The sequence below is a fragment of the Pithys albifrons genome, chromosome 23, assembly GCF_047495875.1.
Source record: "Pithys albifrons albifrons isolate INPA30051 chromosome 23, PitAlb_v1, whole genome shotgun sequence".
Lineage (NCBI taxonomy): Eukaryota > Metazoa > Chordata > Aves > Passeriformes > Thamnophilidae > Pithys > Pithys albifrons.
The window spans coordinates 1,276,717-1,298,990 of record NC_092480.1 but is presented as its reverse complement, the minus strand read 5'-3'; the positions used below and the strand labels follow the sequence as shown (position 1 = coordinate 1,298,990).

The following is a 22,274-nucleotide window of genomic DNA, read 5'->3' as shown; positions in this document are numbered from 1 at the left end:
TCTGAAACAAAGCCATTAACCCTTTCCCCCTCTCCCACTGTGGAAAGCAAAGGAAAACACTGCCAAGGGCATGCACGGAGGCGAGACAGGGCAAAGGCATCCCCAAAAGTCAGGGCAGCAGAGAGAGCAGGCAGCGTGCGGGGCACACAGGGGAGGGGAGGGGACAGACTGGACGCTCCAGAGGAGGGGAGGAGCTGCAGGGGAGGGGGACAGTGACTCTGGGGGTGCAGTGAGGAAGGCAGTTGTGTACCTTGAGGCCAGAGTCTGGGGGGAAAGGGCCTAGAGTGACATGCGCTAGCGTAGGGTGGGCTGGATGGTGGCATACTCGACTAGGTCTCCGCCAGCAGGGATGGAGCTCCGAGGGCTGGGTGACGAGGCCAGAGCGGACGTGTCCAGCTCTGCATACTGGACATCACAGTCCTTGTTGCCAGAGTTCTGGAGAGAAGAGAGCAGCAAGGCATGGGGGACACAGGAGGGAGGAGGTGGGGTGGGCAGTGGGGACGGAGGGTCCGTGCAGACGAGACAGCGAGATGGGACAGGGGCGTGTGGAGGATGAGGGAGAAAGAAGAGAAGGGTGAGGAGGGGAGGAAGAAAAAACAGTTAAAAAGAAGGAGGTAGGGAGGTAATGAACAAATCAGTAAGGTAAAATCCCAAATCAAACAAAAGTCCCAATGGCACTGCTCTCCAAATCCACCATGGAGCTGGGTGGCTAAGCCCAGGTTGGCAGCACTCCCAGTGCCACCCCTTTTACTGGGCCAGCATCTCACTGTTCTGATTTCCATCCAGCCCCTCTAGGATGAGCATTTCCCTTAGCTGGGGGTGGTTCAGTGACCTCAACCCTCAGCAGGTACCTAGCTGTCTGTTTGGACCAACAATTTGGGGTTCCTTACAGCACACAGGCTTGGGGCACGTCTGGAAATCACAGGCTTGGATTTTGGGTCTTGGGGTGGAGGTACCTGGAGGGAATGGCTTCAAAGCCACAGCTCCAGGGGAACTGCCACAAGGAAATGACACTGCTTGGCCAACACTTGTTTTACCCCTGTGGGGCCTGTAGGGCTCTGAAGTGGTGCATTTAACACGAGCCTTCACTGCACAGTTTGCTGCTGCAGATTAACCATGCAGGAGGATTTTGTCATTGTAATAACGACCAAGAGATGCAAAAAGCCCCCTCCTTTGGCATGCAGATATTTATGGCTATTCCTTTACTGAGCAGCCTTATCAGCAAGCACTGCATGAATGGGATGTTATCCAATTTGTCTGATCCTTCCTGCCCGGACATCTCTCATGCTTTGCAAACAACAATGAAGGGAGAAGCCTGGAGGGCAGGATGGCCTGGAAAGCTCCTGGCTCAGAGGGCAATATGGATCTCAAGGAGGAGAACCCTGGAGGGCAGGATGGCCTGGAAAGCTCCTGGCTCAGAGGGCAATATGGATCTCAAGGAGGAGAACCCTGGAGGGCAGGATGGCCTGGAAAGCTCCTGGCTCAGAGGGCAATATGGATCACCAGGAGGAGAAGCCTGGAGGGCAGGATAGCCTGGAAAGCTCCTGGCTCAGTGGGGAATATGGATCACCAGGAGGAGAAGCCTGGAGTGCAGGATGGCCTGGAAAGCTCCTGGCTCTGTAGGGAATATGGATCACCAGGAGGAGAAGCCTGGAGGGCAGGATGGCCTGGAAAGCTCCTGGCTCAGAGGGGAATATGGACCACCAGGAGGAGAAGCCTGGAGGGCAGGATGGCCTGGAAAGCTCCTGGCTCAGAGGGGAATATGGACCACCAGGAGGAGAAGCCTGGAGGGCAGGATGGCCTGGAAAGCTCCTGGCTCAGAGGGGAATATGGACCACCAGGAGGAGAAGCCTGGAGGGCAGGATGGCCTGGAAAGCTCCTGGCTCTGTAGGGAATATGGATCACCAGGAGGAGAAGCCTGGAGGGCAGGATGGCCTGGAAAGCTCCTGGCTCAGAGGGGAATATGGACCACCAGGAAGAGCTTTGGTGCCCACAGCAGAGTGAGGGGCACTCTGGCCACTTGCCCTGGGGAGCTTCTTTAATCCTTGGGTTTGGGGCTGGCTCCTGTGCCAGCATTAGCCAGGCATCTGCTGAGCCTCTCTGAGAGCTGAGTTGCCTCTTCCAAATGGAACAGCTTTCCCATTTCTCTCTTCCCTTTCCAAAATGGCTGCATCACATGGAAATGATGGAAAAGGTGTTCAATTTGAAAATGTTTCTCTCCTCTTTGTTTGGAAGTTTCTTCGGCCACTGACCAGCTGTGGCAGGGCCATTTTCAGAAGTTTATAGCCCTGTAATGAGCTGGTGGAGTGCCTGTTGCTGGAAGGGGTTATTCAGGGGGTGATTATCTCTGCCTGCTGTGCTGGCCTGTGCCAGGGCTTGGCTCCCTGATCCTGCCCCTCAGCCACAGGGATGGATGAGGGGAGCTCTGCAGCAGCATTTCCATGCTGCCCAAGCTGCATGCTGGGGGAGCAGGAGGCTCGAGGTCACCTCTGTCCTGTCCTTGGTGAGCAGATGGCAGTGGCAAGTTGTTGGCATGAAAGTTGAGTATCCTGTGGCCTCTCTGCTTCGTGTCTGGAGCCAGATTGTGGACATTTAGGAAAATTAGTAATGCCAACTCCAGTCTCAAACATAAACCCAGGCCCTGCAAACTCTTTCCCCCTGCACTTTGCATCTCAGGACCTCCATTAGGCCCAGAGAAAGGCAGCCTGTCTTGCCTCCTCATTCCTATCCTGCCTACTCTGCCTCACTGCTCTCCAAAATAGCCCTCCCTTCCCCCAGGAGGTGTCCCCCTGCTTTCTCCCACTGTTGGGCTTCCTCCTGCTCCCTGCTGCTCGTTTGGAGCAGAATTTATTACAATATCAATAATGTGACTTGTATACAAGGTCTGGCCCCGCTCTGGCTGTAAATCATTGGCATTGGCACCCTGGTAATTGCCCTGCAAACTGCAGGAATTATTTTGCCATCTGCAGCAATGAAACTTTGCCCTCTCCCCGTGCAAATGCTGACACTACAGTGCTCATCCCAGCCCTGCTGCTCCAGGCACTCACCCCCAGCTCTCTGCTCACACACACAGGGCACACCTGCAGCCACCCACATGTGCTGTCTGGAACACCTCTCCATCCCCCTCACCCCTGCTTTGACACTCTCACATAAACCCCTTGCCCCCCAGGAGCTCAGACACAAATGCTGCAGGCAGTGCCCCCACCCCTGCACCCCCTTCTTAACTGTCCACCCCACTGTCCTTGGGCATTTCGGGGCTGTCTCTCCCCATTGGCTTTGCCACAGTCTGCAACCCCTCAATATACATATTCCCACATAATTCTGCCACAGGGCTCCCCCCTGCTCCCTTCTGCAGGTGTCCTGCCCCTGCAGACACGTCCCAGCCTCTCTCCTTCTCCTGTTCCCTGCCTGCACATGTCCACACACACATCCCTGCACACCCTCCTTGGAGGTTCCTCCTCCACCTGCCCCTTTTATTTTCTCCTGGCACCTCTCCCATTTCCCCCTCCCTCACTCTTTGCCATCTCTAATCACTCTCTGCCTCCTATTCTAGAGCTGTGAAATTGTCCACCCCAGGCAGTGGCTTTCATGCTGCCTTGTGATAAATCTCGTTTATCCCAAATTATGAGGTTTTGCACAATTCATTTAAAGCTGAATGCACCCGCCCTGCTTTCCTGCAGAATCCCTTCCCTTCCACTCTCATCTTCTTCCCTCCCAAGTCAAATCTCCAGAGGAAGTACAAGCAGAACAGGAATATCCTGCCCTTCTGCTGTGCCTGCCCCCCTAAGGGATCCCAAACCACAGATCCTCTGTCTGAACATGGTGGGAGTGGGGCTGTAGCAGAGGGAGGTTGGCAGGGACCAGGTGAAGCTGAAGGGATGTGCTTCCCTCCTCATCCTCCATCTGACCAAGGTCCCAAGGTGAAGGATTGGGCAGGTCTGGCTTGCCTTGCTCCATCCCAGGGAATGTGGTTACTGGAACTGGGCTGGGAGTTTGGCAGCATCACTATCCCTGCTGCTCTTCCCTGGAGGTTTCCACACCAGTGCTGCCCCAGACACTTCTCAAACCCCAAAGTGTGACAAGAACAAGGGGCCTCTGCAATGCTTAAGAGCTGAAACAAGTGATGCAGGTCCCTTTTTTCCCTGCAGGGACAAGGGCAAGAGCTGGTTCCTTTGCAAACCTGGCTGGGCAGCGTGGGCACACCTGGCCTGGCTGCAGCAGCACGTACTGCCTGTGTTACCTGGGCAGGAGCCAGCACAATCAGCACTCCTTGGCAGCAAAGCAACACCCTCTCCCCCTTGCCAGTCCCAAACCTGCCCAGCCTGCTGCCTGCCCAAAGCAGAGGGTGATGCAGCAAGGGATGGAGAGAGCCTGAGCTCGCTGCTGGGGCAGAGCCAGGGCACGGGGCAGGGCTGTGATGGGGGAGTGGGACACTGTTTGCAGGAGCTGAGCAGGGGACAGGGCCAAGCCCCAGCTGTGCCAGACCCATGCCAGGAGCAGATGGGGCTGTGGCAGCAGCATTTAAGTCACCCAGACACCACATCCTTGCTGCAAAGCGAGTCCTTCATGGGCCAGATGAAACGAGGGCTCCACAGTCCGTCACCTCTTGGCTAAATCCAGGGGTGGGGAGCAGTGAGTGCCAAGCATGGGACATGGAAATGCATCTTCTCAGACCAGGACTGAGAGCAGCAAACTCTGTTCCCATGGTTACAGAGCAGCTACCCATCAGGCCCCATCTCACATCACTAACTCTGCCACTTAATTAACTGACTGCTCGTTATTTCCCGAAATGAGCTCCTCCATCCTCCTGCTTGCCTGAAATTCAGCTCTCAGCTGCTCCCCCAGCAGATGTCTTGCTCCAGCACCCTGTGCTTCATTTAAAACTCAGCTCCCACTCAGCAAGGATTAGAAAGGCCAGCCCCAGGACTGAGGGATGGCTCCAGGGGGAAGATTTTCTTCGGGGACATTGGCCATGTTCAGCTGGGATGAAGAAAATTGGGATCACATGCACACAGCTCAGCACAGAACTGTGGCTCCACATTTCCAACGCCCTGGGCATCTGTCTCACTGCAGACTTCTGCCAGCTAAAGGTCACTGGGCCCTGTCCTTCCATTATCTGCACAGGAACACACATTAGAGGGTCATTCCAGGATGAACTGGGTTATAATTAGTTATGTTCATAAAATATTACTCTGGAGTGGGCTGGTATTTGCACAGCTTCCTCAAACAAATGGGCTCCCATTGCTGGAGCACCAGGCTCAGTGTGGAGGGCTCTGAACCATCCCTGGTGCAGGAAGAGTTTGGGAGAGACCTGCAGCATTTACACGGGGATATTTTGTCTCCCATGGATAAAGAGGAGGAGCAGCTCCGTGCCACGGGGCGAGGGAGGGAAAGGATGCTGGCTGAGGCCTGCTGGGAGGAAGGTTTTCTGTTTGCTCATCACAAAAGAACTCTAATCTTACCTGTCTTCTGTTTCCTATGCCTTTGCATCTGACATTTCCTCCTTCAGCCTCTCTCCTGGCAAACCAGCCTTTCCCACGTGGCTGCTAATATCTTTTCCTGACCCTTAATCTCACTGCTGCTGCTGCTTCACATTATCATCTCCCCATCTGAGGCTGAACAAATCCACACACACAGAAAAAGGGGTTTAAAGAACCTGTTGTCAAGTGAGAGTCAAAGACTGGCACGCTCTGCCCTGCAGATAATTGCTGTGTGAAGCTCTCACTGCTGCTTCCTTCAGCTGCAAACTCTAACAGGGGCTCATGGCAGGAGGTGAGGAGTGGCCAGGGTGGGATGGGTGGCTTGAAGGTTTAGGTGTCATAGGTAGGTAAAGGATTTGGAGTCAGCAGGGGTGTTTCACCAAGGAATGGTCCATAAAAATACAGCTCTAGGACCTGTGGAAAAGGGCAATGCTGAGTTAGAGTCTCTGAAAAGTGAGCTGAGGTCAGTGTGGAAGGTCCCTTCCTCCAGGACAGGACAATCCTGGGCTGTGGAGCTGCTCATGGGGGTCTTTATTTTTAGGGAGAGAGATGCTGTGTGCAAGGCAGCGAGGCTGGGGCTGAGGGTGAGGATGAGGATGAGGCTGAGGCTGGGGCTGAGGGTGAGGATGAGGCTGAGGGTGAGGATGAGGCTGAGGGTGAGGCTGGGGCTGAGGGTGAGGATGAGGCTGAGGGTGAGGATGAGGCTGAGGGTGAGGCTGAGGGAGAGCTGAGGGAGATGCCAGGCAGCACCACCAGCACCAGGAGATCCTTACCAGTTTGTCAATGTAGGGAGAGGGCTCAGGGGCTGCCATGTCATAGTATGGAGCCTGCAAAGGGAGCTTCTGGATCTCCTCCTCGTGTTTCATGTTGTCTAAGTGAACAACCTGGAATAGAGGAGAGAGAAGAGGGTTGAGAAGAGCAAGGACTGTCCTTCTGTCAGAGTCTGGGGCAATGTCTGCTCCAGATGACACCACAACAAGATACCTCCACAAAGGGCAGTACATCTCACCTCCTTCCTTGAACCTACAATATTATTTGCCTCCTTCTCTCTTTCTTTCATTCTCACATCCCTCACTACCACTTGTGCCATTCAAAACAGGGGGAGGCTCAAAAATCCTCATGCCCAAGAGCCCGCCTGAAATCCAACTCCTTTGGAATCAATACCCACAAAAGGGACTTAGCAGAATCCAAATTACAGCTTTCAATTAGTGCCAAACTCTGGCAGTTCTGGGAGGACAAGTCACAGGATCACAGAATCCCAGAATCCCAAAATGGTTTGGGTTGGAAGGAACCTTAAAGATAATTTAGTTCCAACCTTCCACTAGACGAGGCTGTTCACAGCCCTGTCCAACCTGGCCTTGAGAAGTCTTTACTTTCTGCCCCTCAGACTTAAGGCCATGGACTTCTTTGCTCTTGCAAACCCCATTTTCCAACACTCGGGTGCTGTGGACTCTGCTTGGAAAAGGTTTCCCTTGCCAGAGGAGGGCTGGGGACACACACCTGGATATCTTCTGGAGTCAGGTGGCTTTTCATCTCCTGTTTCCTCTTTGGTGGAGGGGCAGGTTTGTGGGATGGAGGCAAGTCAATTCTGCAGGGAAAGGAGTGTCTGATGATTAGAGAGCAAAGGAAAGGGATCTGCTGCTTTGATGTGTCCTGCATGCACCAAAGGTTTGATTGTGTTTGTCACCAAGCTGCCAATATAATCGTATAGACTCTTCTCAGGAGCTCCCCCCTGCCCTTTCCCTCACCCCAACTGGAACTGTAAATAGAAACAAACTCCCTCCTTGCATTCTGTTCCTGTTCCAGGCAAATCTCCATGTGGGATTGCAGATCCCGAGGGTGGAGCTGGGACAGAGCTTTGGGAGGGCTCAAAAACCCTCCCATGGCAGGTGGTTCAGTTTGTGGCTGCAAAGTACTGGAAAGGGGTAACAAGGTAATGCCAACCCCAGTGTGGCAGCTCACCTGGAATGGCAGCCCTGCCCAGGCATCCCAGGAGGACTCTGGATCCTCCTCCCAGCCATGGGACCTTTATCCCTGACCCCCAGGCAGGGGATCAGCTTTTGCCCCAGAGCAAAGGGATTGGCAGCCATGGTAATCCCAGCCTAGAGGGTGTCTCTGCACATTCTGTTCACATGCACAGATGTGTCTAATCCTTTTAAAAAAACTTATTAAAACTCTGATCCCTAATTAGCTGGCTCCCCCTCCCTCCTTGCTGTACAAACCCCCCCAGATCTGATGGAGATGGGAGACTTCCCTTGGCAGCCCAGTGGATTCCAGCGTGGCACCAGAGTGTTGGGGTGAAGGAGAGGGTAAAAGAGGCTTCTGCAAAACATTGACTTTATGGCTCTAGAGAAAAGAAATTCTATTACCTTTTGGATCAGGTTGCACAATAGAGGCAGCACCTCTGCAGAGCAGGGCACTGTCGTGTTGCTGTTCTCTGGTAAGTGGCTCTTCCCTGAGCCTGGTGGAGGGCCATTGTGGGAAGTGCATTGTCAGGATGCATCTCCCTCACAGGGCTGATGCTGTTGATGCAATTGCACCTCGTGGTGCTGGTTTTTGTTTGTGTGCCTTTTCTGTCTCTGCTCCTGCTCTCCCCGCTCCTCTCCCCTCCCTCTGCTGCTCTCCTCCAGTGCCCTCTCTCAAATGGGACTAAATGGAGCACAAAATGTGCCCAAGGTGTAACAACAATGAAGGGGGGGGGTTGTGGAAGATAAAAGCAACCTCTGGGCCTTGGGCATTCCGTGCCTGCCCTGTGAGATGGCAGGGAAGGGAGGTGGGAAGGGAGGAGGGTGCTCTGGTGAAGAGCTGGTGACAAGATAGAGCTTTTCAGAAGAGCCCAGGGTAAATGTTTCTGAAGAGGTTCATGCTGCATAAACTGACCTCCACACCACACAATTCCCTGCCTGGCATCTGTGTTGGGCAGGGCAGGGCAGAGCAAAGCAAGTACCTGCCAAAGAGCAGGCCCTGGGTGTCTTCTCTCCCTACTATTGCCAGAGTTCGTGTCACTGTATGTGCAAAACTGGAATGCAGAGTGGATGTGAGTCCTTTCCAGACTCTTTGGGCTACATGCAGAAGTGCTCAGGGTGACTCTTTGATGACAGAATGTCACTCAATCCAATTCTGGAGCCTGAAGCCATTTCACTGAGAAAGGAAGAACAGGATCCTCTTCTACCCCTGGAGGTGAGAGGGGCACTGAAAGCTGCTGCACCAGGGCCTAGAATAGGCTACAGCAAAACCAGCAGCTGGGTGAACATCACTGTGCTTCAGCTGCCACTTCAGGCTTGTGACAAGAGCTCCAAACCCAGGAGAGAACAGGATGGAAAGCCCTGGGGAGCCCCAAGGAAGGGAAGCGAATCAGGGGAGTGAGCCAAGGGGTGGCAGAGAGGAAGAAATGGCAGCAATTTTCCCTTGTGTGCAGGTGGTGCAGGGGCCAGAGGTGCTCTCTGCCACCCCATGGCCCCTGTGGCACAGTGGGCTGTGGCTCTGGGGGCGGGGGGTACTCACAGGTCGGTGTCTGTGTCCGAGCGGCTCTTCTGCTGCCGCCTGTAGACGATGATGACGGTGATGACCACGCCGAGGATGAGGGCGGCTGCTACCACACCTCCCACGATGCCAATAATGCCTCCTGGGGCACTCTGAGGTAGTGGCTTGTCTGCAACACACAGGGAAGCACAGGAGAGAGGGTGAGGCCATCAGTGAGGCTCCAGGACTGGCACCACCAGGGATTCCAGGAGCAAAGTGCCAGCTCGCCCTGAAGTTGCCTCTGGTGGCTGTGCCCAGACAGCCCCATGGAGGGAGACAGGTCATGGTGAAACACAGCACTCAGAGCTCAAGAGGAACAGAATTGTGGCTACAACACTGTGTTTCCAAGAGTTAACCCCTTCCTTACTCCATCCTGCAATTTCGCCTTAAATCAGGTGGTTATTCCTGGCTCTGCTATTCAGCCTTTGTTCAGTCCTCAAAGAAAGAAGGGTTTAGGGAATAAAGGTGCTTCCAAGCACTCAAGGGGACCTGCTACTTGATCTTGTTTAACTGTTTTGAAAGCCTTCTGCTGGGCTTTGTCAAAGTGTATTCACTGAATTCCTGGTGCTGCTGGAATGAAGGAGAGCTTTGTTTGAGGAGATCTTGAAAGAGCTAAAGAGCAATGTTGAGTGCACTGAGGTGGAGCAGGGGCATGTGCACCCCTAAGGCTTTCCAAAAGAGTGTCCTGAGTGAAGGATTTAAGGGTAAGAGGGGGACATATCTTGCATTTCATCTCCTGCTTGCCCCATGGCTGGAGAGCTCTGTGACCTGGGCCAGCTCCTCGGTGACCAACATGGGCCTCACTCAAAGCAAACCCATCCCATGGGCCTGATGGGAAAGTGCTTTGAAACCTGTGATAAAAGGATTTAATTTGGTCTACCTTCCAAGCTAATTAAACTTGAAAAGTAGCTAATTGGTACTTTGTACTTACAACTCCGGCAGTGATGAAAGGAGGAGATAATTGGAATGGAGGAAGAAGGAGGAGGAGGAGGAGGAAAAGAAATTCAGGGGAGGGGAGCAAGACAGGGCTGAGGGAACAAGGTGCTTTGCAAAACTTGTCTACCACATCCAATTTTCATACTTTTCTTACTGCCCTGGCTACTGGCTGCCCTTGGAGACCTGATACTGGCCTTGGTCCGTGACAATTAGGGCTTTGGGTACCATAGTGGGAACCAGGATCTCCCCTAAACTACCACCCCCAAGGTCTCAAAATGACACTCACTTTCCATGTGCAAAGGAATAAAACCCAGTAAATGTGGTTATAAAAGACCTGCACATTCCCAAACCACGTAGGGCAACATATAAGAGACTATGCAGGGTGAAAATCTGCCTCTTGCTCCCCCTGCCACCCGTGGATTCAGCACTGGCCCAGCCCAGGGTGGGCTCCCTGACAGCCCACAGGCAGGAGCCTGGCCCCAGGTCTCAGCTCCCAGCCAGCCCTCCCCACCTCTCACATTCTCTGCCGACATCCAGGAGTGGTGAGGTGTGAAAACACCTCCCAGGGCAGCCCCCTCTGGTCCACACCAACCTGCACAGCAGAGCCCTGATGGGTACAAACCCCCCCAGCTCCTGGCACCGTGCTGGGCCATCGCTGCCAGCCAGAACTCTGCTCAGGAGCTGCTCTGACACTGATTCCTCACCCCTTTCCATGCCATCCTGGTTTCTCTTGCCTCACTGTGACCCCCAGAGCATCCCTGGGCAGCATCCCACCCCCTGCCTTCCCCTGGTCTGTCATTTAGAGCTCAGAGCTGTGTCTGTGATGCTGCAGACACCAAAACTCGCTGCTCCCCGACATCCTCAGCACTGGCATCCACTTTTCTTCCTCTTCCCTCCTCCATGAGCCACATTATCTTGTAAATAATATTTCTGCCTTGAGACAGCTCTCTCCCTGCCCTGCTCAGGCAGAGAGCTGACATGTTACAGTGCAAACCCCTGGCCAGGACTCCACACTGTGGCAGGGACAGCGACTGTAAAGCATCTTCCAGTCACTTTGGCTGGGGCATTTCTGTGATGAATTGGCCCCTAATGGCTCTGGGGATGGAGCAGAGAACATCAGCCTCCTGCTACTGCTGTAAATCAGGGGTGTGTATCTGCGTGGGGAAGGGGGTGGAAGGAGAAAGAGGGAAATAAAAACATAAAATGAATCTCCAGGAACTTGAACAGGGCTGTGTAACAGCAGAAAGGGGCCAAGAAATTTCAGAGAAGGGAAAATACAACTATCATTTTGCAGAAGAGGAAGAGGTGAATAGAGGGCAACTGGGTAAAGTCAGTAAGGGGATGAGCAGAGTGAAAGGATGAAGGAGCACAGGGAGAAATACGGATGCTTTGGGGTCTGTCAGAGTGCCCCTTTCTTGCCAGGCTCTGTGGTGTGAACATCCTGCTGTCAGACCCATCCCAGCTGACTGAGACAGGGCTGTGTGACATTGCAGTGACAAGTCCCAAGCCATGACACAGCCCTGTGACAGCAAGTCCTGCCCCGACATGTGCAGCTCTTCCCTGAGCACAGCCTGATCCATCTGCAAAAGGCTTGGCCACGTCTTTGCAGGAGTCCAGGTAGGAAGCTGTGAGAGGTGACAGGGATAATTGCTGACAGTAAGAGAAAACACCAGGAGACAAGGAAGATAAATGAGAGAAGAATGTCCTGAGAGAGCAAGAAAGTGCAGAGAATAGAAGAAGAAAATGAGAAGTAGTGGGAAATGTTCCATTCTGCTGCCTCTTCCCTATTTCTGGTAGTTGGTTTTTTTTTTCCTTTTTTAAACCGTTTTTTATCTATATCCCCAGCTATTTATTTCCTCAATCTCCCCTTGCTGGGGCAGAGCTGTGGCTAATGCAGTTCAGAGGGCACCAACAGGGCTTTCCTGGAGGGCAGGGTGGCTGCAGGAAGGGGTGTCACAAGTCAAACAGGAGAACCCCAGGAAAGCCTCAGGAGATGATCAGAAGTGGCAGATGAGGATTCAGTTACACTGACAGGGCTTCTGGGCAGCCCTGGGAAAGATGTTTGCAAGGCTTGTGAAGCAGGATCAGAATAAATTGGCAGGACAGCTCAGGGGCCTTCAGACAGGAGTGGGAAAAGGCTTTGCCAATTAAGAATGCAAACCCCCGTGCTCTGTGTCATGCCTGAATAATTTAAAAGTCTCCAAAAAAAGTTGGTGTGAAGCAGTTGGCAGTGAAGCAGGTAGCAGAGAACCCAAAGGGGCTGAGCAAACAGCTCAGCCTTATCAGGATGTCTGAGGGCTGCTGGGAAACTCCTCATTCCTGCTGCAAACTGAATTAATTCACAGTATTACAATTAAGGGGGAAAGAAGGATGTCCCACCCCCAGTCTCTTTCAGAGCTGTTTGGTTCCTTACTTTGTTCTCCCACGGCTCTTCTGGAGTTGGAGGCAGACACAGGGAAGGAGCAGAAGTGGATCTGCCTCTGCAAAGCATCTTCCCAGTCACCTGGGGGTGTGTGTCTGCCTTTCCAAGAGCAACTGCTCAGATGAAGATCTTTGCACCAACTGGATCAATTAAACCATTTTGTGAGGTGCTGACACTAATTCCCCAGTCCCAGGGCTCAGTTAGATCACACCCAGCATTCCAGCGCTGCCAGTTGTGCCCATCTCGCTGGGCAGTGAGGAATGGCTGGACACGACGTGTGCCCGCAGGGATGTGTCGGGCACAGGCACAGCACACAGAGAGCAGAGTTAATGGCACTGACTCTGACAAAACCCTTGTCCAAACAGCCCCAGGGCTGATGGCTCTGTCTGTGTGGACAGAGCCCTGGCTGTGATTCACTGCCAGAGCCAGGGGAGCCTTTCCCAGCAGAGAGACAAAGGGCCAGAGCCATCCAGAGGAGCAGAGCCCGGGGGTGACACAGCGCGGCCGCAGAGAGCAGCACTCAATAATGATGGAGGGACAATAAAGGCTCGGGAGAACCAACTTACAAGAGAGCAAGAGAGATGTTCCCAAAGGCAACTTGCAGAGGCAGAGATGGATCAACTGGAAAGCATCCAGACAAGGGTATGGCAGAGCAGAGGAAGTGACTCACTTGCTCTTGGTATGGAGAGAGGGATGTGGAGGAATTTGTGAAAGGAAAGGAGAGTTGGCGTCTGTCACACTTTGGGAGTGAGGTCTCTTCCCTGAAAGCTACTTGTGTGCCTGGGACATTTGCATCATGAAGCAGCCTGGCTGTTTTGGGGATCAAGACTCGAGAGAGGGATCTGTTACATCCCTGTCTGGGATTGGCTTTGCAAGTAAAGCTGGAATCAGACAGCTAATTGTGCTCCTGCTGCAGGGCCATCCAGCCCGAGCAGGTGGGCAGAGCAGGTCTGTGGGAGGGAGTCTGGGCAGGCAGCAACGCTTCCTTTGGGTGAGAGGGCTGGGTCTCACAGTGCTAGTGTGTTCTTTCCTAGTCTGACTGTCTGCCATGAGTTCAGCTGCCCCAAGGAGAGCCTGAGCCCCACCTAATGCTGGTGCACCAACCTGCACCCCCAAGTAAACCTGGAGTCAGTCTCTGGGCTGCTTTACTGCAGCTCTGAGTGAAGCTCAGAGAAAGCTGCACACTCCTCTCCTGCCTTTACCCCTCCTAAATTCAACCTGATCCCTTATTGCTTTGCAGAAAACCAGCACAAAAACACACAACACTTCTGATAAACGCTTTGCCCAGAGATCTGCCTGAATCCATAACCAGTTCCAGAGCAGGTTTCCCTTTCCATTTATCATCTCCCCACACAGAGCAAGTCCCCACCTATTTCCTGGCTGGCCAAGGCACTCAGCAATGTGCTGCCTTGCTCGTGCACACCTGGCAAGTCCATGGGAAGGAATTGTGGTCCTTCTCTGTTGTGCTGGCAGCTCTGAAGCCCTTCCAGGAGCCAGCCCTGCCAGAGTTAATGCTACCTTGGTGCATCCCTGCATGGGTAAAGCACCCTGTGCCAAGGCAATGCCAGCCCAAAGAAAGCCTGTCCATGCCCTGGATTGTCACCCTGACCCCAAGGAAGGAGTCAGCACTTGCTGGACTTTCTTCCTGCTGAGCAATCCAATGAGCTCAGAGGATGCATATTTATAATACACCCCACCTGACACATTCCAGGGAGCCTGAGACATGGCAAGTTCACAGAGCTAAATTAAACCGAGTTGAAAAGCTTGGCAGAACAAATAGATCCCCAGTTTGGTTTTAAAGACAAGCACAGGATTGGCTAATTTGAGACACGCTCCAGTAGAACACACACCCCCAGGCACAAGCTGGTCCCAGCTCGTGTTTGCAAAGGGTTAATGAGATGCTGCTCCCAGGAGAGGCAGAGCCAGAGCTGCTGGGACTGAGAGGCCAAAGGGGAGGATAAACACAAGGCTTGCAAGGCCCTGGAGATTTGAAGGGATCTGAAGTCTGAGGGAGCAGAGGTGGGGGAGGTTTCTCTGGGGGCAGTTCCCTTCGCTGTGTCTATTAAGTGAATCCCTTCCAGGGACAGCGAAGCATCCAGAGGATAAAAGGGATTAAGAAGGGAAAGGCACTGCTGGGGAAGCTGAGCCAGTGGCACTGGACCTTTACTGGGTGAGGTTGAAATGCCCTCCTGCCCCTTCAGCAGCAGCATTTGCTGAGTCCCAAATCTTCACTCCCTTTGGTCCTGGCCTGAAGTGGGGAGGAAAAGGAGACACTGCATCTCATTCTGCTCCCACCTAAGCCCCCTCCGACCCAGCTCCAGCTCAGATCCATCCTGAACTGCAGGTGGAGGTGGCCAGGCTGCAAGAGCCACGTGTGAAAGCCCTTCCCAGTGAGGGGGTTCTGTGGAGTGCAAACACAAACCCACGTTCCATGGACAGTTTGGTGTTTGCAGCTCCACTCACCCAGCTCTGTCACCTGGTGCTGCTCATCTGGTGACAGGTGGTGAGAGAAGGAGGGGCAGGGGCTCCTCAGCACAGGGAAGAGCAGTGATTTGGTCAGCAGGGGGGCTGGTAGGTTTTTCTGGACTTCCCTTGGTGGTAAAATCCTCCCAAGAGCAGAACTGATCTGCAGCCCTCCCCACCCTGGCCTTCCAGAGGCTCCTCCAGCAACAGAGGTTGCTCAGGACCTGATTGCTTCTGGTTTAGTGTCACCTCAGGAGCTGCAGGTGCAGCTGGTTCCCACAAAATTGGATTCGTTCCCCAGTGTGCAACAAGCTGATAATTACACACCCAAGAGAGACACTGATAACTTATTCCAGAACTGCCCAAGCCTGGGTGGAGTTCCACAAATTCAGCAAACCCACTGGGCTTTTCATGCCATTATTTATACACAGAAATGCAGAGTTAGTAACAAGTGCAGCCTCTCTATTATGATTAGTTAGTAATTTCCATCCAAGTCACATAACCCCACCCAACTCCTACCCCTCATCAGGGAAGGGTCTTCACCTGGGCAGGGCCTTTTTCAGTATTATAATTATTTAAAAGGTATCTTAATATCTCTTAGTCTTATAATGAGCACAGTTCAGCTCTAGGATACATGGACCTTGAGTCTTCTGCCAAGTTGGCAATGTATACACAGACATACATCAACATCTTGATTGAGCACATCCTTGGGCCTGTTAATTCCAGGAAGGAGGTCCTTGAGGAGGGGATGCTGACTGCTCTGTGTCCTACTGATACACAACAACATCCTTATTTGTTACATCCTCAAGACTTGTTAGCCCCCAGATGTCCTTGGCTGAGGGCTGTGGCTGCTCCTGCTCCACTGATTGGGTCTCCTTTCTTGCTGATTAGGCTTGAAAGTGTACGAAGCTTTTACATCAAGGAACATCCTGACTTAAGATAATCTTGACATATTCCACATTTTGCAGCACAGCCAGCTAAAGGTTAAACACCAAAATGAAGGCAGAGCTTCTCTTCTGCCTCTGGGCCCTGATATAAGTCAGATGGAATTTTTAGAGCTGTCACAACTTCTCCCCATCAGGGTGTTTGTTGATGTAACTCTCACTTACACAATCAGCCACCACACAGGCAAGTGCCAAGGCATGGCTGTGGTCCTGGCACTGCCTCATTGCCCTGCAAACCCCCCTCTGCACAGGCTGGGTGCACAGGGCCCCCAGGATGGGGTGCTCAGCTCCCTGCAGCTGGTGCCAGCAGAGGGGTGCTGGGAGGGTCCTGGTTCCATTGTGTTTGCTGGGGCCAAAAGCCTGTTGTTAAACAAACAAATGCCTCTGACCTCTCTGCACTGGCCTGTCTCTCCCTCCCACAAGTGGGAATCCCTCCCAGCTGCTAAGCCCCTCTATGAGTGACCTGATATATCCCCTCTCTAATTCCCCTCCTCTGAATCCCAGAGAACTGGGCATCCCCTGGGTGCTGGGCACATTCCCAGTGTGGGTATCCCACTGTCTGGGCACTAATCCCAACAACCCTTGAGGCTGCCTGACCACTTTGCCTTCCCCTGTAATTTTCCCAGTGCCAACTGGCACTCAGGGACTGTGCAAACCACTCTCCTGTCTCTGCTGAGGCGTTGGGAGAGGCTGGCAGGGTGGTGTGTGGCTCCAGCCCTCCCTGGGGTGCCTGCTTTGAAGTGGACCCAGGGATGTGCTGGACATTAGTGGAGATTTCACACATTCCAGCAAAGGCAATTGCTTTGCCATTCACCAAGGGAGGAGCCACCTGGCTCCCTCCAGTGATGACCAGTTTTCTCCCTCTCCCCTCCTCTCTTGCAGGAAGCAGCATCATCCCTGGTGAAACAGCATCTGCTTAAGTAGCCACTGGCTGCAAAGGCATGTCTGGAATGTGACTTTAGCCCCCGGAGACCTCCCCTTGCTGCGTTTCCAGTGGCCACTAACAGGGCTGGGGTTTGGATGCAGCCATGGGAGCAGCATGTTAACCCCATGGGATCCAGCAGAGATGAGGATTTGCAGAGGGGCTGTAGAGGTGGGAACTCCACTACAGACACCTCCTGCTGGGCTGGTGTTCCTTCCCTGTGCCTCTTTAGCAAAACAGGGGGCAAACACGACCTTGTTACCTGTAACCCACCTGTCCAAACCCAGCCCAAACCTCACCTGGCCTCTCTCCACCTGCTTGGCCAACCCCACAGAACCTCCTGCCTTCCTGCAGCCAAGGGCTTGACAGCTCAGGGCAGCAGACAGAGTGCCCCAGCCTGTTTTGGGGGAGAAGATGAGCCCTGGAGAAGAAGGGAAACGTTTTCTGACATTTCCTCTGCCTCCCAGCCCTTAATTTTAGTTCTGCTTCATTTCCTTGCAGCTCGGCAGAGTAATGAACAATCAAATCCCTTTAGTAATTTATTTCTTCTGCTGTACAGTTTCGAGGAGGTGATGACACTTGAAATTGCCTCTCCTGGCGGGATGAAGGGGCCAGATCCTGAACCCTGTTCCAGCAGTGTTGTCTCTTGATCCCCAGCAGCCTGCTGGAGCTGCCCAGAGCACAGTGTGATCCCAGCCCCATGTTCAGCCAGAGATCCAGCCTTGCTCCCTTGATGAGTCCATTAAGGTCATGCTATTACAAGCAGCCACCAGATGAATTCTGTCAGATAGAAGGTACAGGAGCTCAGACAGCTCAGACTCTCATCATTTGCGTTAATAGAGTTAATTTGCTCAACAATCCCCAGCAGCACTCCTGGGAACATCTCACTCTTCCTGGTCTGTGCTCTGGGTTGCATTTGTCTCCTGTTGCCCTGGGGATGCTCACAGCACTGGGCAGCTGTGCCAGGGGTGTCTCCAGGGGTCTCTCCCTTGTGCATCCATGCACGGGAACACAGGGAATGCCTGGCAGGGTGAGCAGGAGCTGCTCTGCCTCTGTCACCTGGCCAGAAGTGCCTCAATAGCTGGGCAGGAGGGCAGGTGGGCAGGGCTGCAGTTCTCCTCTCTGCCCTGGCAGCTGCAGCACAAGGAGGGCTGAGCCTGCTGTGTCTCCTCACTCCCCCTTCCCTTCCCTCCTCTCCCACAGCTTCCCAAACACCCCTGAGACCTGCTGCAGGCCAGACCAAAGAATGATTCTTCAGGCTCCTGGAGCAGGGAGGGAGCTGCCAGATGTGTGAGAATGAAACTGCTGGAGCTCCTTTGGCTTTCACAGGGACTCTGGTGCTGCTGCTCCTCACAGCACCTTCCTGACCAGCAGTGTGAGGGTCAGCTCTGCCCCTCCTGAGCCAGGACTGTCCCTGTGCCTGCCCTGGCTGGGGAGTTGCAGCACAGCCCTGGCTGCCCCAGTCAGTTCTGCTCCAGGACAGGGACATGATGCAAAGGCAACTCAGACTTCCATCCCTGACCCTTTTCCTGATTTCTCCCTCCCGTTTGTGGCATTGAAACACTTCCAACACACCTTCCCTTCCCTCCTAACTTCTCAAAGGAGGTAACACCAATATTTAGCCTTGTAAGCCATTCAGCAGGGGGTTTGTTGGCTCCACACAGGGAGCCTCCCCCATCTCCAGTATGGATCAAAGCTGGAAAGAGCAATCAGTCAGTAGGACACAGGAGCTGTGAAGGGCAGGGGATGATACAAAAGCCAGACTTGCCCTGGGGAGCACAACAGGAATAAACAGAATCTCTGCAGAGCTCCACAGACACTTTACCAGATGGGTATGGTCAAGAGGGCTGTAATGATTCAGAAAAGGCAGAAGATTTGAATAACTATTCATGATCTGTCTCTGGAGACCAACACACATTTGTTTGTGGCTTCTGAGATGACAAAACAATTTCCTCATGTTTGAGGATGACAAGAGTGAGGAGCTTGCTGGACACCATCTCCTTGGATACTCCACTTATTAAAAGCAAACAGAGAGGTGGAAAGACTTAGATGATAAGATTCCTAACCCACTGCTGTTGGTTTTTACTATTTGTTAAATTAGTTCAATTCTAGAAGGTTAAACTGTAGCAAATGGAAGGGGACACAGAGAAAGACTTGAATCCTATAGGGTGATTTCCTGGCAGCAAAGAAAAGCACACACAGGGTTCAGTTAATAAAGAATTAAAAGGTGGGAATATAATCAATGCCAGTCTACAAGGTTCGTGGGAAACTGGTCTAGTCAGCCAAACACAATGTCATTTTTGCCTAGTAAACCAGTCATCTCATCAAATCAGTGTAGAGATGGGATAGAAAATAAACCTAGAGTGGCCAACTGACAGGTCTCGAGTTGTTAAGAGGGAACCACTGGGGCTTGGACACAGAGTCCCAGAGGCTGCCAGAGCTGTCAGTCCCAAGGTGACACTGGAAGCCAGGGCAAGCCTTCCCCATCTCTGAATCTCTGCCCACTCCAATCCCCCTCTGTGTGCCAGCCTTTTTGGCTCAGCTGAATGCCCAGAGAGGGGAGGTGGCACCTCTCGGACACAGGGAAGGTGGTGGGGGTTAAGGAAATAGCATCCTCGGGAGGGCAGAGAGGTCTCACAGGGTCTGAGGAGGGTGCAGAGCTGCCTGTGCACATCCCTCCGTTCAGGAACAGGCTCCACACACCCTCCTCTCCATCCCCTCCCCTGTTCTGTTGCTCAGGTAACACTTTGAAGGCAGGTCCTCCAAGCAAATTTTTAGGTCAGCTATAATTGGGAAACCTCGTGTGGAGCTATAAAACATCAGTTAATATGCTGGAACTATCTAGTTAAATGCCAATTATAAAACCCCATAAGCTCCTCAACTCAAATATATTAATAACATAATTAAACATTTATTGCTTATGCAAATTAAAAGTTAAGTTAATCGGACGCCAACAAAACCCCAGGAAGTGACCATTTAAGTAACTAATTCCTATTTAATTATGATTCTTCCCTGTTCCAAAGCCTCCATGCCACCATTCCTGGACTGCTCTGCACTGTTTACTCGAGTCACTCTGCCTTGGCCTCCCCACTCTGCTCTCCATTCATCACCCAGACAGCTGCAGCCTTCATCCCAACAGCTGGCACAGCTGCACTGGGTGTCCCTCTGTTACACACTGGCCAAATTATGGGCCTTGGGGTGAGTGTTCAGTGCTGGGATCAGCTCCTTGGGTGGACAGAGCTGTGCCTTTAGTCCATCAGTGTGTAACGTGGCCACTGGAAGGGCTGGGAGCTCCAGCAGGACAGCGGGATGAGGGTGGGAGATGGGAAATGAAGCATTTGAGGGCTGGAGGCATTTCCCCTCCCTCCAAGCCACAGGCAATCAGTTAAAGCTGACAGGTGTGAAGCTGGCAATTTTCTTTTCCAAATTGTGAGGTGAACAGGCTGGCAGGAGTCTGGGAGGAGCAGGGGGAGAAGGGAGAAATGGAAACCTTCCTGCAGGCTCTCTCCATGGGGTGGCTCCTGGACAGGTGGAGGGAGGGAGGTGTTTGCTTTGCAAAGCCCCAGCTGTACCTGGGACTCAGGTGGGAGCAAAGGACATGAGAACCAGGCAGGAGTGAAAAAGAGAAACCCTCTCCCTCCTCTCACAGCTCCTGCTCCCTAAAGATCTGCTCCCTATTCACTCCTGGGATTTCACCAGCCCTGGATTTCTCCTCTGAGCTCCCTGGCAAACCACAGGGCAGTGTTTTCCTGCAGAGAGGCAGAAGGAGCATTCAGTGCCTCTTTGCATTCAAACCATTTTCTTCCCCAAATTCCAAAGCATTCAGACAACCCCCCTGCCTGTTTGCTGCCAGGATCTGGGCTTGGTCCAGCAGTTGTGAAATCTGCAGAGGAAGGAGTGTCCCTATCTCACCTTGAGCTGGGCTCAGTCAGATGAGGCCACATTCCCCTCAGCTGCTGAGGTGAAGTGAGCAGCTCCAATGGCAGGTGTCCACAAATCACTGCCTTTCAATAATTCACCCCCTGGAGGGTGATACAACATTTTTAACCTACATTTCAGGTTAAAATATAAGCACAGCCATGCCTGACTCTCTGATTCCTGCTTGCTAGTATGTCAAATTTTAGGAGTGCAACACGCATCCATTTTTAATTTTTTTTTTACAGGCTGCTCCTTGTTCTGCAAATACTGTCTGAGAGCCAGCCTGCATTCAGACACGTCTGGGGAGGCTGTGAAATGCCTCGTTTGGAGGAGGAGGAGGAGGAGGAGTGAACCAGCCCCCACCACTCAGGGCATCTGAGGCTCAACAGCACTGCTCGGTGTCACAGGTCCCCCAGCTGGAATACATTTGCATAAAGCAATTTCCTCTAACAAATATGTTCATTCAAATCAAACCCAAGGTTGCAAATAATTTGAAACCACAAAAAAGAAAAAAAAACCAGTCCTAATCAAACATATTTTGCTGCAAGTCATTCAGTCAACACTGTAAGTTCTCAGCTCAATTTATCCACGTTCCTCGAGGAGATTTAATGGGGTGTGTGACCTTGTGTGCTCTGACTTGAACCCAAGCAGAGCTTGTCTCTCACCTCCCAAGGAATTGGGGTTTGAAGGTCATGTATTTCTAAAGGGACCTGTTTCCAGTGCCCCTGAGCCCCCAACCCTTCCCAGACAGCCTGGATAACATCTCCCACTCACACTGACTTTTCCTCTGCCTGCTGCACTTCCAGTTCTGAGTGTGCCATGCACGTGGATCCCTGGGGGATCCATCTGCTTTGGGTGTTGTGCCAGGCATCAACCCCAGCATGGGAGAGACATCCCTTCCCAGGTGCCTGTGCCCAGGGATATTGGGCAAGTTACTGGAAATGCCCTGATTACTCTGGGCTTTATCTCACTCTCACTCCCCACAAATCTTTCTTAGGCCACATTCATCTGTATGGGCAGAAATAATAACTCCATTGAGGTCAGAAAAGTTGGAGGTTCTTGCACTAGGAGGGAATCTGGCTCTGTATCTCCATCAGGAACATCCCAGCCCTGAACTCTGCAGACATCTCCCAGGTCCAGGGAGGTAAATCCCACCATGGTCAGTCTGGTTCAGACTCTGCTGCTGGACCATGCTCCGCACTGGGCACACAGCAAGCACAGGCCTCTGGTTCATCTCCTGCCTTTCCCCAGCTCCTCCCCTGACTCTGCTGATGCTCAGGGCTCTGAAGTCACTTTTTTGGGGCCAGCAGTGCTCTCCTGCAGAGCTGTGGCTTGGAGAAGAGCTCCAAGCCACGCTGCCATTCTCCATGGGCTGCATGCACTGCTGGCATTCCCACCCCCAAAGTGTTTCTGGTTTGTTCCACAGAAACCCAATCCTTGGGGGCACTGCCTGGGAGGCTGTTCCTGCTGTGTTCAGCCCTCTGCAACCTGAGCTGCTGAGAGGCCCCTGCCATGGGGTTTATCCATCAGCACTTCGCTCCAAGGCACGGCCTGGGAAACCAGCACAGCATTCCCAGGGGCTCATCCCAGCAGGGATAGTCCCTCTTATCCTTCTTCCCATCTTAGACCCAGCTCCCCAGTGCTCCTTTTGTTCCTCCCCACCCCCA

At 52.8% G+C, this 22,274-nt stretch overlaps 1 protein-coding gene across 1 annotated transcript; it reads right to left on the bottom strand.

Annotated features, from left to right (window-relative positions):
* Window positions 1-261: 261 nt before the first annotated feature.
* LOC139682082 (nectin-2-like) lies at window positions 262-10,471 on the bottom strand. Its single transcript, XM_071576054.1, has 5 exons — window positions 10,450-10,471; window positions 8,985-9,132; window positions 6,981-7,068; window positions 6,254-6,364; window positions 262-435 (listed from the first exon to the last, which is right to left on the bottom strand). The coding sequence occupies exons 1-5, from the start codon at window positions 10,469-10,471 to the stop codon at window positions 295-297; spliced, it is 510 nt and encodes a 169-aa protein (XP_071432155.1). The 3' UTR covers window positions 262-294.
* Window positions 10,472-22,274: the final 11,803 nt, after the last annotated feature.